The sequence below is a fragment of the Hippopotamus amphibius genome, chromosome 2 (assembly GCF_030028045.1).
Source record: "Hippopotamus amphibius kiboko isolate mHipAmp2 chromosome 2, mHipAmp2.hap2, whole genome shotgun sequence".
Classification (NCBI taxonomy): domain Eukaryota; kingdom Metazoa; phylum Chordata; class Mammalia; order Artiodactyla; family Hippopotamidae; genus Hippopotamus; species Hippopotamus amphibius.
The window spans coordinates 6,459,350-6,476,149 of record NC_080187.1 but is presented as its reverse complement, the minus strand read 5'-3'; the positions used below and the strand labels follow the sequence as shown (position 1 = coordinate 6,476,149).

General features: G+C 49.1%; 1 protein-coding gene across 6 annotated transcripts in view; it reads left to right on the top strand.

Moving 5' to 3' along the window:
• GPR107 (G protein-coupled receptor 107) overlaps positions 1–16,800 on the top strand; it is a 68,077-nt gene that overhangs the window by 35,623 nt on the left and 15,654 nt on the right. For 4 of the 6 annotated variants that reach the window (XR_009051212.1, XM_057720453.1, XM_057720451.1 and 1 more), the window contains exons 13-15: positions 1,358–1,488; positions 3,900–3,943; positions 7,107–7,187. Coding sequence is in view for 5 of the 6 variants with exons in the window: in XM_057720453.1 (XP_057576436.1) it covers positions 1,358–1,488; positions 3,900–3,943; positions 7,107–7,187 (256 nt within the window). In the remaining variant the exon portion in view is untranslated. The remainder of the gene's footprint in view (positions 1–1,357; positions 1,489–3,899; positions 3,944–7,106; positions 7,188–16,800) is intronic. The other 2 variants (XM_057720452.1, XM_057720454.1) reach the window with 1 other exon arrangement.

Below are 16,800 nucleotides of genomic sequence, written 5' to 3'. Positions count from 1 at the left end.
AGTACGGGCTTTAGGCACGCGTGGGCTTCAGTAGTTGTGGCACATGGGCTCAGTAGTTGTGGTGAGCGGGCTCCAGGGCTGGCGGGCTCAATAATTGTGACTCTTGGGCTCTAGAGCGCAGGCTCAGTAGTTGTGGTGCACGGGCTTAGTTGCTCCGTGGCATGTTGGATCTTCCCACACCAGGGCTTGAACCCATGTCCCCAGCATTGGCAGGTGAATTCTTAACCAGCACACCACCAGGGAAGTCCAGGGGACTTTTCATAACATGCTAAGAGCTCAGTGACAGGATCGTACACACAAGGCACAGCTTTCACTTTTTTATTTTAATATGGAGACAGTAAAGGACTTTTTTGTTTTAATATTTATTTATTTGGTTGCTCTGGGTCTTAGTTGAGGCAGACAGGCTCCTTAGTTGTGGCATGCGAACTCTTAGTTGCGGCACGCAGTGGGATCTAGTTCCTTGACCAGGATTGAACCCTGGCCCCCTGCACTGGGAGGGCAGAGTCTTAACCACTGTGCCACTAGGGATGTCCCACAGCCTTCACTTTGGAGCAGCACAGCCAGTCACCTACTGGGCTGAAACCGGCCCTCCTTGCCACTCTGGTCTCTGATAAAAGAGTCCTGTTATCTGTCCCCGAGAGCTAGGGGCCCCATGCAGGGAGAGCTCTGGCCTCGGAGGTGGGTGTTGTGGCTAAAGGGGATGTGAAGCGCCACCTGTGCAGCACCTGGCCGACTGCTGAGGCTGAAGGTGCCTACAAAGCAGAGTATCGCAGTTGTCTGTGACTGCATAGCAGACCACCCTGAACTTAGTGACTTCACAGCACAGTAACTGTTTCCTCTGTCTCATGTTTTCTCTGGGTCAGGAATTCGGCAGTGGCTTAACTAGGTAGGTCTGGTAGGTCTCATGCAGTTATTATAGTCAGACAGTGAAGAGGCCAGGGTCACATTGAAGTTTTCTCTTGCCTTTGTCTCCTGGGCCAGGAGGACTTGATCAGATGAGGCGGGAACAGCAGGGGCTCTCCAGCAGGGCAGCTTCAGGGTAGCCAGACTTCTTACAGGACCGCTCAGGGCTCCGAAGGTGTGTGTCCCACGAGAGAGCCAGGCAGACCCAATGTCCTTTGCGTGACTTACCTTGGAAGTCACAGGCATCAATCACTTCCACCCTCCTCTATCTCAAGAGGAGGCACGGAGACTACTTCATCAGAGGGAGGCAAAGTTCTGCAAGAGCACGCGGACCTGGAAACCATGCTGTGGTCCCAGGTTGGGGCCCGTAGATCCCGGTGTCCACCTCCATCGGGGCTGCTGTTGTAAAGATCTGTCCTTGCTTTGGGGCCTCAGCATCTTCTGTGTCCTGCAGGTCCTGGCAAACGTGGCCTACATCATCATAGAGTCCACCGAGGAGGGGACGACGGAGTATGGCTTGTGGAAGGATTCCCTGTTCCTGGTGGACCTGCTGTGCTGTGGAGCCATCCTCTTCCCGGTGGTGTGGTGAGAGCCCAGGAGGGAGCCGCGCAGGCTTGTCTGTGCAGCGCGACAGCTGAGCCGCCCGTTCCCAAACCGCTCAGAATCACACGGGGCATCTGTTTAAAAATGACCGCTTCCTGGGTCCTAGACTGACCTGAAGTGGTCTCCAGGGGCAGGACCTCGGAATTCGTGTCTCTATCGAGTTCCCCAGTAGATTGAGATAGTGCTCATCTGGCAGTGGCTTTTAGCATTTTAGCCACTAGAGAAGAGTCTGGAGATAAGAACTCGGTAGCAACATGAAATAGCAGTGTGAATTCAAAGGGAAGGGGTTGAAGAAAGCCCATAAACAGCCTCTTCTTGCCAAGGTAGATAGAAAATGAGGAAGTACATTGACGTAAAACTAGCGATAGGTCTCAGCTCATAAACATTATAGATATCTTCAGAATGGTTTGCTTCATTCCTGGAAGTGGCAGACTATAGATGCGTGTATGTGTTGTGCTTTGTGTGTAAAGATGTGTTAGTGCCAAGTCAGTGGTTGATGAGAAAGAACCTCCTTCTTAGATATCAACAAACTGAAGGAAATTCTCGCTTCAGTAGGAAGCAGGTAAAGGAAGAAAGGCTAACAAAAATCAAACACTCGCCCTCATGATGATCTAGTTCCCTGGCTACTTGAAAGCAGTCAATTCTTTTATTTATTTATTTATCACAAAAAAATTATTTTTTTTTAAATGCTTATTAATTTATTTGATTACGCTGGGTCTTAGTTGCAGCAGGCGGGCTCCTTAGTTGTAGCACATGGGCTCCTTAGTTGTGTGGCATGCGAACTCTTAGTTGCGGCATGTGTGTGGGATCTATCCCTGACCAGGGCCCCCTGCATTGGGAGGGCGGGGTCTGAACCACTGCACCACCAGGGAAGTCCCAGGCAATCAATTCTTTTGGAATAAAGGTTAAAAAAATAGATTTACCTACCTTTTATTAGAAGTGAGGTGTTCCACCCTGCAGTGCCCCATGCAGTGAATTAACATTTTTAGGCTCCTGGGGTTGATCAGGTTGTTCAGTTGTTCTGATCATTTAGAACATGGTGCTGGTGGGGTGTAATCCTCATTCCAGCCAGTCACTTAGATTCACTGCTAACCCTGACTCCATCATACATCACACATGTACACGTGTCCGTTCAGCAGGCAGCTCCCAGCATAGGAGAGAGAGCACGAGTGAGTCTTCTTAATCTCCACAACTTCCCTGTATCCTGCCCAGGGAGAGTGACCCAGGCACTGTTCCAGGGTGACCAGCATTGTCTTCAGGTAGAAAGAGCATCGTATTGTTAGGGAACAGAACCTCCACTCCCACTGCCACCGTCAGCTCAATAACATAGATGGGACCTGGGGATCGGGGAGCCCCAGATGAGCTGTGGAGCTACAACAGGCCATTTCCTGCCATTTGTTACTTACAACCCTGAGGAGCAGATGCCAAATGGCAAAGGTTCTTTGAGGTAAATATTCTGAAAATTGCTGTAAAATGAAAAAACTCAGGTACTAGAGAGGTAATTTAAGAAACAGTATCAAAAAGGTTTTTAGACATTCAGATTCAGCTTGGTGCCGGTTAATTTCACATTTGCGTCATTCAGTTCTCACAGGCAGGCAAACTGCAGAGGTTTTAGGAGAAATGACTTATTCACAGTCGACCAGAGAGTGGGCAGCTAGCTGTGCCAGGACTGTAGCCCGGGTCCGTGAGACCCCGGCCCTCCTCCCCCTGCGCGGGGTCTGCTTGTACTGTGCCCTGCCTCCCAGACAATCCTTCCCTCTCTGCCTTCGAACTCTGCCTGGAATGCTGGTCTCAGCCTCTTTAAGAATGTTTGTGTTCCCCCGTCTGAACCGAACTGACGGTAATTAGTTACCAGCACCTCACAGCCAGAGAAGATCCCTGGAGGCTGGCATTTTTTCAGCAAAGTTAGAAATCTCAGGTCAATGAAATACTGAGTTTGCATGAAGCCTCGTGCTTGCAGCTGCTAGACCTAGAGTTCAGAAGTTGGCCTGTGATCTTATAGGGTCCATTCTCACCAGGTCGCAGGTGAACTCACTGAGGCTCCATTGTCCTAGTCGTGTTGGGATGGGGGCGTAGCTGTGGGACTGAGAGATTAGGTAGAAAACGATCAGTGTTACCTGACTATGTTTTGATCTTTCCCCTCACACCCAGGTTTCTGCCAGACTTTTTTCAGCCAGCAGAGGGCATCTTTAACCCTCAGGCTTGAGCTGCGTACATGCCGATGGGTTGATTATCAGCAATCATGTTGTCTAGGGAGAGTGCTCTAAAATCATCTAGTCCAGCCTTTTAAGTTTATAATCGAGAAATTCAAGGCCTCCAGTTACTAACGCTGAGAACAGAGAGGAATGCAGATTTGTTAGCTGACCTTTTGTTCTCCAATTGTTTATTTTTAGGTCAATCAGACATTTACAAGAAGCATCAGCAACAGATGGAAAAGGTAAGTTCCTTTGTACTCTCTTCGTGCTGGTCAGGCTTCCCCAAAGCCTGGGCACTGCTGAGGGTTTGGGGTGGGGGCAGCTCAAGGGAGAGCCCTCGGGGCTTTGTAAGAGCAGCCCCGGGTTGTTTGGTGGTGAGGCAGCTGGGAGCATTACTGGTAGAGAGCAGCTGTGTAAGGCTTGGCGGTGACTCTGCTTCCCAAGATGATTCATTGCATTCCCACTCGTGAGTGTGATCTTCACCTTCTCAGAACTGAGTCAAGAGGAGAAGATGTTGTCTTGGAAGGACCAGATAACACTTCACTGTGAGAACAGGAGGTATTGTGGATCAGGGATGGCTATGTGTAAAGCATCCCTTCCTGCTGATTTAACACGCTTTCAAAATAGATGTGTCAGTATTAATTTTAAAAGAGACTGATGCCAGAAAGAACCTCTAAAATGCTCTAGTTTTTAAACGGTTATGCCATTATAATAACCCTTTTGCATCTTCTTGATTTTCCATCCATGCCTCCTAAGTCTGAAAAGAAACCGCAGAGAAAATGTTTTGTGTTTCTGGGCTTATCTGAATAATGTCCACGACTACAGGCTGCTGTGGGCCAAGCAGGGATTTCAGATCATGGGGTCGAGGAGCCATGCCCTCAAAGGTCCCAGCTGCTTCTCAACCCATTAAAATCACACACTCAGTGCTGGTAGTAATGTTCTTTAAGGCAGATTATTCGTTTGTTGTTGTTAAATAAAATTTTGTTCCTGACCTGTTTCCTGATTGTAAATATCATATGGATTCATTTTGGAAATTTTGGAAAATAGATAGTAGGTACAAATCATCCTTCACATTTGCTGTGCAATTAATATCACATTATTTTCTTTAAGTTGAATTAATGTGACTTCAAGGCTTCGCACCAGTGTCAGGCACGATCCCAGGGTTCTTACTGAGAGCACAGTACTCGGTGGGGTGTCTCCAGTTTGGGGCCCACGGTAGTTCCTGTCGGGATTCCTGCTGTCAGGGTCCATGAAGCATCCTTGCTGTGAACAGCCTGGTGTGTGAGGGTCACCTGGTGTGGGGGTGCCCCAGTCTGTGCTCAGATTCCAGGCTCCCAAGTACTACCCCCCAGCTCCCCAGAATGTGCCAACTCACTTTCTTTCTAGTCCAGAAAATAGCTCTTTTTTTGTTTGTTTTTTTTCCTCTCTTCCTTCAAAGGCTCCAGATTCCCTTCTCCCTCTGGCATGCCCTCTGGGATAGATTCTTTTCAATGAGTTTAAGCTGGAAGAATTCTTTTGCTTTTAGCCTGGCTACCTAGCCTTCTTCTGAGCCAGGAATCTCAGAGACCCCTCCTGCCATCTTTTTGGGGGTAAAGGAAAGCTGCAAAAAATAAACCACAAATTAGAATCTTGACAAAGCAGTCTGCCAGAAACAGAGAAATCCAAAGTAGAAAATAAATACCCACCTTCTGGGAATACTTACTGTTTGAGTATATTCTTGTCTTTTTTTTTCCCCCCCTTCTCTTCATGTTATATAAAAGGTTGGTTTTATTTATTAGGTCTTTCTATTATTTTAATATGCTGAAATGAGAATTTTAACTTTTTCATACTTTAGTAGTTCTGGCTTCATTTTTCTGTTTGAAAATGTCTAAAAATCCCAAGGGTAATTTTTTCCAGTTGATAAGTTTTACCTGTACTTTTCTTTTTTAAATAATTTTTATTTTTATTTTATGTTTTTCTTTTTTTGGCTGTGTTGGATTTTCGTTGCTGCGCATGGGCTCTCTCTAGTTGTGGCAAGCGAGGCCACTCTTCGTTGCAGTGCATGCGCTTCTTAGTGCGGTGGCTTCTCTTGTTGTGGAGTGCAGGCTCTAGGTGCTCGGGCTCCAGTAGTTGCAGCATGAGGGCTCAGTAGTTGTGGCTCATGGGCTTAGTTGCCCCAAGGCATGTGGGATCTTAGTTCCCTGACCAGGGATCAAACCCGTGTCCTCTGCATTGGAAAGTGGATACCAGGCCACCAGGGAAGTCCTATCTGCACTTTTCTTCTTGGCTTCACCCTTACCCCTTGTGAATTCCTCTCATCCTTCCTCACCACTCCCTTTTCCCCTTGTCCATTGTTCTGATCCTCTGACACCACCTCTCTTCTTTCTCCACTTTACTTTTAGAGGGCTTGGGGGTGACTGTGGTAATTAACTGTCTCTGTGACCGTTTATTCCATGAGATGTTGATCATTGGCTGAGGATCTTAGTAAAGTGTCCTGCCTGTGGTGGACAACACAGCAAGTGAGGCCCATGACGGGGTTACGATTGTCCCCCAGCATCTGTCGTAAAGAGGAACTGTGGAACAGGAATGCTTTTGTCATTGCTTGGGTCACACAAGGCAGTTTCTTGTTTCCTCCACCAGGTGGCGGCATGGGACCTCTTCAGCAGAGAGTGAGCATGAAAGCCAGAAGTCATGCAGGCACCCCGGGGCTGTTTCTCATCAGCAATAGCACAAGCCCTTTGGAAGGGGACAGAGTAGGTTAGAATAGAGGTGTCCTCTTGATTCGTGTTCTTTTGTTGGACTGATTTAGGCTGTGGGATGCTTTTGAGCTAATCCACAAATGCATATTTCACTCTGAACTCTGAAAAATGGTTATGCTTGTGACACTTCCAGAGACAGAGCAGCCATGTCCCCAGAGTTGAAGTCTCCCCTGCAGAGAACTCAGGGACAGCACGCTGTGCTGGCAGACCATCCTCAGGTGTGACTGCTGAGAGGGCCTGCCCGGCTGGGCCACCCCAGGATAGAAGTGAGGTGGCGTGGGAAAGCTCGAGTGAGCGCACGGCCCACTGCCTGCTGGTTCTGGAATGTTGTGGTCGACCCTCTCTGCCCCACAGTTCACACTGCCTGAGATCTAGCCCATCTTCGAGGCAGCTGACAAAATGGAAGCCGTGGGCAATGAAGTCTCCCGGCTTTGGAAGCTTTTTGCTGGATGAAGCCTGACGCTTTGGTTCTTATTCTTAGGCTCGTTATTCCACTGACTCATTACATGACCTTGACAGTGACTTGGGCTTAAGGATATCAGTTTAAGTGCAGTCCAGGGTGACTAATTGAAAGTAGGGGAAATGCTGTTTGGTAGTTGTTCTCCCTGCACTTGGGATTCATATTGCTTTCTTTCCTTTATTTATTTATTTATTTTTTTTTTGATAGGCAAGAAGTGGATTTATTTAGAGAAAAACACACTCCACGGACAGAGTGTGGTCCATCTCAGAAGGCGAAAGCAGCACCAGGGTACGGGGTTGTGGGTTTTTATAGGAGTGGGTAATTTCACAGGCTAATGAGTGGGAGGAGTATTCCAGCTATTTGGGGGCATATTGCTTTCAAAGAGTGTGGGGTTTGGATTTGTTTACTTCTTTGTCTCTAGATTCCTTGTGACTGAAGCTGAGAAAGTATGAAGGAAAATATTGAGGGCGCTGCTGCCTACGTCTCCTTAATTTGTGTCTTTGTCCCTTCTGTCACGCGTGGTAGCTCCTCTCAGGTCCTGTGTCATTTAGTGTCACTGCTGCTTGCATCCTCTGAGAGGAGGCTTCGTTGAGTCTTCACAGGCTCGCCCAGCTCTGCTGCTGACGTGCTTCGCCTGCCGGGAGCCACTGGCTTTTTCTGCCCTTGCGCCTGCCTTCCTGGTTCCCTTCTCTTTCTCCAGTGTCATCACCACAGAAGACTGGCTTGGGGGATATACACCATGCCCGTAATTAACTATCTCTGCTTCTGAGCATCTTTTTTTCTCTCCTTGTGTTTCTAAGGAAATTTCAGAGGATGTATTCTGTGGAATCTTAGCGTTCATGTGTGCTTCAGAAGCACTTAAACAGATAGTGATTGGCTGGTTGCAGAGGTTACGGAGGAATGGCTTCAGCCCCAGCTGCTGCCGTGTTCTGAAGGCAGCTGTGGCCTCGAGAGGGCGGCCGTTCTCGAGAGCGTCCTCGGGACCAGAGCTTTGTTCATAGTGAGACGTTAGCAGCCTTCTGTGCTCCTGATATTTGCACTGATGGGGCATAAGCAGTGGTGGGTAAGACAGCTGGTGCCTCCGCATGATCCATCACGGTGGCGCCAAACTCTTAGTGCCACTGCCTTCTCCAGTGCCACCTATTTGCAGGGGGTGGAAAAGGCTCGTTTCACTTAAGCGTGACCTTGATGAATTAGGGGAAACTACTGATGTTATTAAGTCTCAGCCCGTGAATATATGTTTTTTACCATTCTGTGTGGAATGGGAAGTACCCAGGGAGCACTTCTGCTTCGTACCAGAATGTGGTGGTCGTCTTGAGGAAAAGCACATGTGCAGTTGTTTGAGTTGCTAGCTGCTCAGAACTAGCAGAAACAGAACTAGCTGCTTTCTCGCAGGACACTTTTTATTTGGAAGAATGATGACAGTTAAACTGTGGTTACTCAGACCTGGGCTTCTGATAAACATTTCCTTGAAAATGAATGAAGTGAATGTGTCACTTCAGGACAACAATTAAAAATATTTGTTGTCAGTGATCTGATTTTCACTTGAAAGCATAGATTTTAATTTAGGAAAATTTATAGTCTACCGCTATAAGCTTGACAGCTTCCCAGTTCTTAACAGACATCTGATGTGAGCAGGGGTGATATTAACAAATGTGACTTTAAAATATTTTATGATAAAAGTTTCAACATTTCAGAGATCTGCTTAACTTAGTGAAACAATATCTTCTACCTAATCAATGCATGTTACACAGTCACGCATGGATAAAAGACCCATTCAAAGCGTAAGATGGACCAGCGGATTTTACTGTGACAGAGCGTGAAAGTTCATTGCTGCAGTTTCAGATTCCCCATCTCACTTATCTTTAAGAAGCTACCACTTTTCAAGCTTTAATGCAGAATCAAAGACGACTGTTCACAGTTCTCTGAGAAGGCTGACATCAGATCGGGCGCTATTTTCTTTATAGACTTCAACCAAAACACTCCCTCACTCCAGATTGAAGGGGGTAGCAAGTAGGAGAATCCAGTTGGGTTCTGTTAAGCCAGACATTAAAGGGATTTACAAAAATGGAAAACAGTTCCACTCTTCTCATGAAATTTTTTTGAAAGATTTTTTTTAGTAAGGAAAACATTGTTTATAGTAACACATAATGGGTTTATTTTTGTTACTTTTAAATGAATTATTAAATATTTTTGAAATTTGTTTCAATTTCTAATATGGTAAATGTTGGTAAACTCTACTCACATTAACAAAACCTCTTTGTGATCCTCAGTAATTTTTTAAGGTGTGAAGCAGTCCTGAGACGAAAATTGAGAACCGTGTGTTAGGGACAAGAATTGAGTCTCTGGTGGTCACGATGACCGTGAATGGGAGTGAAAGCCTGCCTGGTTCTCTTCTCCTGTGCCTGTTGAGCCCGTTTCAGACTTACTTGGCCATGTTCTTGTGACTATTTAAGACATCTGTTCATTCTGGGCAACTCACAGGGGGAAAAAAAACTTGTTTTATTAGGGTGTGTCCATGTAAACAGGCGTAATGAAAAATCCACTGATGAGAAAGGAAGAGAAATACCCTCCGCCTGTTTTTGTAGATGAAGTTTTATTGGAACACAGCCGTGCCTGCATCTATGTCTGTGGTCTGTGGCTGCTTTTGCACTGAGGTGGCAAAGTTAAGGGGCTGTGGCAGAAATCACCCAGCTCACAGGCCTAAAACGCTTGCTTTCCAGGCCTGTACAGAAAAAGTTTGCCGGCTCCTGGCTGTTGTAGACATTTAAGAGATGCCGCTTTAAAAACCGTACCTGTAGTGTAGTGGTGTTGACTGGCTTCACTCTATACTGAGCACTTTGAAAACTATAAAGCTCACATAGATGTAAGAAATCACTGCTTTTAAGTGTTTGCTGAACTCCAGGTTTGTGTCCAGAACTGTGTTCTTTGTTGTTTGATTGGAACAGTAGCTTTTGTGTCTTCATCTGCTCTGATATTGGACCTGACCTGTTACTCTAATGGGAATTGGTGCTTTTCTTTAACAAGATGACTTTTCATAGGGACGCCCTCCGTTTACCAGTGGGGCTTGGGTTGTGCACTTCCGCCTGGCCCATGTGGATAAGCACTGCTTCCCTGACTCCTTGACTCAGTTCCCGGTTATAATTCTAGGTTTGGCCAGCCTTTGTTTTCACTCTCCAGGTGGAAACTAAGGTAGCCCCGGATGCACTGATGTTGCAGGCACTGAGGACTATGATTAGGTTAAACTTGGAGACTCTGGGTTAACAGCCGACCTCCTCGGGGTGGGATGGGGGTGGGGGGCAGTGCTCTAGGACTGGGTGTGGCCTGGGCGAGGCTGATTTCCTCCAGAATTGCCATCTGCTTGTGTCTGCCCTGCTGTGGGGGGTAGTCTGTTGGGCTCTCCCACTAGAGCAGTGTTTCCTGATGACAGGAGAGAAGAGGCAGAAGAAATGAGATTCCCTGTGGCGTAGTGGTTAAGAATCCGCCTGCCAATGCAGAGGATGTGGGTTGGATCCCTGGTCTGGGAAGATCCCACCTGCCTCAGAGCAACTAAGGCTGTGTGCCACAACTACTGAGCCCTCATTCTGCAACTGCTGAAGCCTGCGGACCTCGAGCCCGTGCTCCGCAACAAGAGAAGCCACTGCATTGAGAAGCCTGTGCACCGCAACAAAGAGTAGCCCCTGCTCACCGGTGCAGCAATGAAGACCCAACGCAGCCAAAAAAGAAAAAAAGAAAATGTTCGTCGTTCCTTTTGTCCACGTACAGCTAGAGCAACACTTGTCAGTCTGCTCCTCTGCCAGCAGTCTGAAGCACACCCGGGAGCACTGCAGCAGTCCTCCTCTCCAGGAGGGCAGAGTGCTGGCAGGCAGAACACCTTCTCTCCAGGCAGTGTGGTGGAAGTACTCATAAAACTCCTGCCTCTCTTATGGCATGAGGCAAGGGGGCACATGTCAAGCCCTCCAAAGAATTCCTTCCTATGCTCAGGGCCACCTCACTGAAGTGTGTGGCGCCCTTCTGATTCTCATGTTCTTCCCGTAGCATCTGTGAGCACCTCACCCTGGCGTGTGGCACCAGGCACTGCGGGCACAGGCAGGGGGTGCATGACCTTCAGCAAATTTTCAAACAAGTCTGTGACGCTAGGAAGGGTGAAGACCATAGCTAAATAGACTGTCATGAAGAGAGAATGAGAGGAAAAAAGTGTATTTTATGAGACTGGTTTAATACAATGATTTTTTATTTCTTTAAATACCAAAATCTTCTCATTACTTTCCCTCTGCCAGTCACCCAAAATTCCTTCAATGTCATCAACCTAATCACGGCTTCTGATCAACAGTTGGAAATAATCAATTAACCAGTGCTGCCACTCTTGAGTTTGTATAATCTACAACGAAAAGCAAAGAGACCTCTCATATCCCCAGGCTAAGAACCAGCCTCGTCATGGACACATGGCCAGTTTTTTATTAGGCCTTGAAAACATTGGGAACCTAACTGCCTGAGGGGTCCCTTCCTTGGCCACCTGGTAGGCCTGGTCTGTGGTCCGGGTTGGCAGGCTTCCCCCGCCCCCCTGGTTCCGGGCATGGTTCTCTGTCTAGGGGTGTCAGCACGCATTTGACTCAAGAGCTTCAAGACAGACAGCTGAAACCAGCTCTTCTCCATCACTGCAGTACTCAGGGAGGTCCGGTTCTCTTGTTGAGAAGGTGCTGTCCGCTGTTGACCAGGCTGTGTCTTCAAGCAGTGGAATGCCTGACTGTCTTCCTCGCTGCTATGGACTGAATATGTGCGGGGGGCAGCCCCCGGGGAGGGTGGGGTGGTCCCAGACACACCGCTCCGCTCAGCTCAGCTCAGCTCATTGTGGGCTGCCAGAGACGGGATGTGACGGGAGGGGCTGACAGGAGCAGAGTCTGAGATCAGCCCTCTAGCAGGGCCTTCGGTGTGGTTCCAGGATAGAAGGGAAGCGGAGGGCAGACGTTCGCTTGACGAGACAGTGAGAAGCCCTGTGGAGAGTTACCTTCCTGTGTGGGATGGTTGTCAGCCGCTCTCTTGGGCCATTGTTTCTTTCTTTTTATTAGTCATTTAGGATAAAATTTTGCTTACAGTAAGATGCACAGCCCTTAACTCTTCAGTTCAATGACTTTTGACCACTCCTGGGTCATTGTTTGAAGTGTATATTGGAAATTTATTTTGAACCACTTTTCACACAACCCTCAACAGTTAGAAGGTCAAAGAATTTCATTCTCTAAGTAGTTCTTGTCTTAGCAGACCTTTCCCCATACTTGCTCCTGATACCTTTTCTGTGAGATCGGTTAGTGGAATCTCTTCTTAATGGAGACCAGAGGGCACCCCATGAGCTGATCACTACCCAGAAAGGACCCTTTCAAAACAGTGTGGTCCCAGGTCAGCGTGTGGCCTGGCTTTCAGGTCTGTGCTTGACCATGAACAGGGGAAGCGGCCCTGTCCCCCGTACAGAGTGGGCCTGAGCCCGGAGCTGAAGCGGATTGTGGAGATGGTACTGTTGAGAGTGAGTCAGAGTGAGTCTCCTGCTGTCCAGGCTTTGCCATCACACTCATTTCTTTATTTTTTGTGCTTAACTCAAAATTCCCTCTGAAGCGTGGCAGGGAGGAAGCAGGAGGAAAAGATGATGTGTAGGTGCGGGTGTTTTTAATCACCGAGGCTTTTCTTGCACCCGGGGAAGGATTGTTTTGGAAACTGTTCACCCTTTAAGTAGCCGTTGTGGTCCTTTGCCGCTGCATGTTGCATGGATAGCCAGTATTAACCCCTCAAGGTAGATTGCTGGCGGCCCCTGGGCAGCACCCAGCATTCTGAGCCACCGTCACGTCCCTGAGCTGCCAGTGAATCGATTACAAAGCTGTGAACTGCTTTTCTATTAGCACCAAGTGTAGGCATTAAAAGCTTGGTCCTTGGAAGGACTTGAGTTTGAGCACCAGCCTCCCCACTTACAAGCCGTGTGACCTTGGTAATTTACTAAACTTCTTCAGGCCTGAGTCCTGCACCTAGGAGGCAGTGGTACTTCATGGAGGCTGTCGTGGGAATTACATGAAGGGTGCCCGGTACATGGTTACTGCTCAGTAGATGTGACCACCAGCACTATCATGGTTCCAAGACCATCAGGGAAGACCCCTGGGGAGGAAGGGGACAATCTGTCTTCTTGTCAGCCTGCTAAGTTACCCATTGGTGTAAAGAGGAAAGTCTAGGGAAGGTGTGGCATTTCCTCTAAATGGGGTGCATTTGCTCTTTTGCTACTGTGTCAGAGAACTGATTTGTTAAGCACATGACAGTTCTGGGCTCTTCCTGCCTCACGGGCACTTGTTCTGTTCTCATCGGTAAAAAGCACTTGCCAAAATCCAGTCGTGGCCGTTTTCCTGAGAGTGAGTGGGAGGAAGAGGAATGCAAGAGAGGTCAGCCTTGTAGGAGCTCCTAAAGCAGGTGGACCTGCTGCCCTCCCTGCCCCCAATCCCAGTCCTTCCCTGTTCCCTGGGAGGCTTTTCAACATCCCAGAAGAATCAGGGACAGGCTGGGCATCTCTCCTTAAGTAGAGCTCTCCAGAGGATCCTGGGGCTCACTCCAGCTAAGAGCCGTTGCCATGAAGAAAGTCTAACCCACCATAGGGGCGTTCTCCTGTAAAGGAGACCGATGCCCAGAGAAGGAAGTTCAGGCCAGGCTCGTGCACACTGAGTTACGATGGTGCAGGGGCCGGAATCCAGGTCTCCTGGCTCCTGTCCGAGGTATTTTTCCTCTCCCCACACTCATTCTTTTACCATATTTGCTGTTCCTCGTGGTGGGGTCAGAAATAGCCAGCCTTCACTCCCGTGGGAGCCCAGCCCTGCCGTGGTCCAGTGAGCCACAGGCTGTCAGCGTTCTTCACTGCAGGGAAAGCTTTTTTGGAAGAAAAGCAAAAGGAGGCTTGGGATTCCATGCTGTGACCTGCCGCATCACTGCCCATCGCACCACACTGTGAGGTTGCCCCTCGGAGCTGGTTCCTCCCCCCGCTCAGCAGGCTGACTCAGCGTGTGCATACGGCAGCCCTGCTTCCAGGAGAGCCCGGGGCCACTGCTTGTCCTCGCTTTACTTACTAGAGCCTGGACTCCTGCCAGATGTGACAGCTGCTGCAGCGCATTTGATACTGGCCTAAAACTATGTACAGTTGACCCTTGAACACCTCGGGGTTGGGGGCGCCGACCCTCTGTGTGGTCGAAAATCTAAGTATAACTTACATAGCTGTGCTTACATATACTGTATAACTTATGTAGTTATACCACTGCCCTCCGTCACGGCACTTCTGTGTCTGCATTCCACAAATCATGGGCCCCGAAGTACCATAGTATTTACCATTGGGAAAAAATCTGCATGAGAGTTGACCTGAGCAGTTCCAATCCGTGTTGTATAAGGATCAACTATAATCCTGATACAGTCTTAACGCTGTAACATCAGGCATTCCCTCAGTGCTTACCGTGTGCTGTTTGTCTTCCATGTACTGTCTCATCAGTGCCCCCAGCAACCCTCACGGTAGGTGGTGGTATTCTTGTTTTACGGATGAAGGAACTGAGGCTCAGAGAAGTTAGGCGAGTTATCTGGGGTCACACAGCCAGTAAGCAGCACAGTTGGACTTAGACGTTCAGATGTGCAGGGCCTGCGCTGTTACTCACAACAATAAGTGGGCTTGCTTCCTGCCTTCAGTGTTGGCTGTGACTAGAACACCCGTGTGGGACCCAGGAGCCTGATCCCACGAGCAGCCGTCTCACAAACAGATATCTTACTTGTGACTGGAAGTGATGTCTGTCATGAGTGGTCGGTTTCGGGGTCAACCCTGAGCTCTGCGTATCGTGGCTGCGTTTCTTAGAGTCAACGCTGGTTGTTCCCAAGGTCCGTTTATCCATCCTAGCCCATGTCCTGGGATGGCATGGCATCAGTGCCCATGCTGACGTTTCCTCGTGGTGACTGGACATGGGTGTGCAGGCTCATTTTTTGAGCACTTCCTGGCCTGCCACGAGTGTCTGACAGGCAGCCATGGTGGTGCAGATCACAGGGTGGTGGGGCAGGCAGTGCCCTCTGCCCCCTTCCTCTGGCCCCGTGGAGACCTGCAGTGCCCTGGCCCCTCTGCTTCCTCTCAGTCAGCTCTCCCTCTGCCCCCTGATTTCCTTTCCTGTCATGGGGGTGGGGGTGGGGGTCAGACTGCACCTGAAAAATTCTCTCTGGTATCCTTGAGCTTCATCCCCTCCCCCCACCACCACCTCCACTAAGACAGGATCCACCTTGTTCCCTGGCCCACCACTGCTCCACACTGACGCACAGATACCTCGCCACTTCTTAGAGGAGCACCACAGATTCAAGGGTTTTGACCTCAATTGGGCTCTCATTCTCTCTCTCTCTCTCTTTTTTTTTTTTAAAGTTTCTGGTGGCCTCACTGCATGGCTGTGGGATCTTAGTTCCCCGACCAGGGATTGGGCCCGGGCCCCCGCAGTGAAAGCGCCGAGTCCTATCCCCTGGACCGCCAGGGAATTCCCTGGGCTCTTATTCTTGATCCTTCCATCCTTTCTCCGGAGAGATTGTTCTAAAATGTAGATGTGATTCAGGCTTTGCCCTGCTTGAGACCCTTTGGAGGCTCCCTGGGGCCTCGGCAGCGACGAGGAGGGCAGCTCGTGGTGTGCATCTGACTCAGCGTTGGGCTCTGTCCTCAACCTGGCCAGGTCCCTAGCCTCCCCGCAGTCCAGCCACACTGAGCTCCTTTCTCTTTGCCGAGACGAGATGTGATGCTAGCACCTCCAAACCTCCGAACCCGCTCTTCCCAAGGGTTCTCTCCACTCGGGGTCTCCACTCTCGCTCCCTCCTGAGCCCTGGTCAGGCCTCTGCTCGGACACCATCTCCTTTGGGAATCCTGTCCTTCCTCCCTGTCTCCTCGGCCTGTGTTGGGAGCCCTTTATTGGGCGTGGCTATGGCAACCACACACATCCCAGCGCAGCACCTTGAAATCCAGGAATAGAAACGTGCCGCTTCTCTCTGTTGGGCTAATGGTTCTTTTTGAAGCAAAGGCAGGAGTTTCATTTGCTAGGATTTATTTCAGCAAGCAAAATTCAGAAGTGACTTTTAAAGCATTTTTATTGTTTAAGTGGTCTGATTGTTGGTACTGTTCTTCGACAGTTATTAACAAGAGGATTGAACGTCCAAATTCAAGAACGACTTGCTTGTTTGGAAGGGCCCCAGTTCTCATAGGCCGCCTGGTTTTTGTGGGGCGGAGTGCAGGAGGAGCTGGCGATGTTGTTGACCGCTGCCAGCGTGAACAGAGACGCTCACACAAGGAGGGACACTGGTTCATACAGACGTGTAAAGTTTTAAATCTGGTGATGTAGTTATCCGATGCTTCTCAGTTTTAATATCTTGTCCTCAGTGACACCTCTCCTGTCCCCCAGGCTGGGAGCAGTGCCTGACCCCGCACCCGCACCGGCCGGGACTCCGAGCGCGTAGCATTGTGAGTGGGTGGCCAGTGGCCCAGCGCCTGTCCTCCCCTGAGGGACAGCAGCCGCCCCTGGGGCAGCGCTGTGGTCACTGCTGCATCCCAGGGCCTGGCCCAGGGTCAGAGTAGGTGAAAAAGGACCGAGAACCAGAGAGATTTAATTTAAAAACTAGCAAGACCACCAGAGGGGTTGCTGGATTAGAAAGCTTTTGTTGCTTTGCCTGCTTAATTTAGCTTCTTCAGCTGTTGCTTGAGGGCACGAGTCCCTCGCAGCTTTACATGTGGGTGTTAGAGTCTCTCAGTTTGGGGGGTTAGAATTTCTCAGATTTTCTGAGCCTTCCTTCGTCGTCGACGCAGTGGGTTTCTCGGAGCAGGTTCTTGCAGATACTGTTAGTTGATAATCACCTTGAAGATTAATTCAGGATTCCAGGA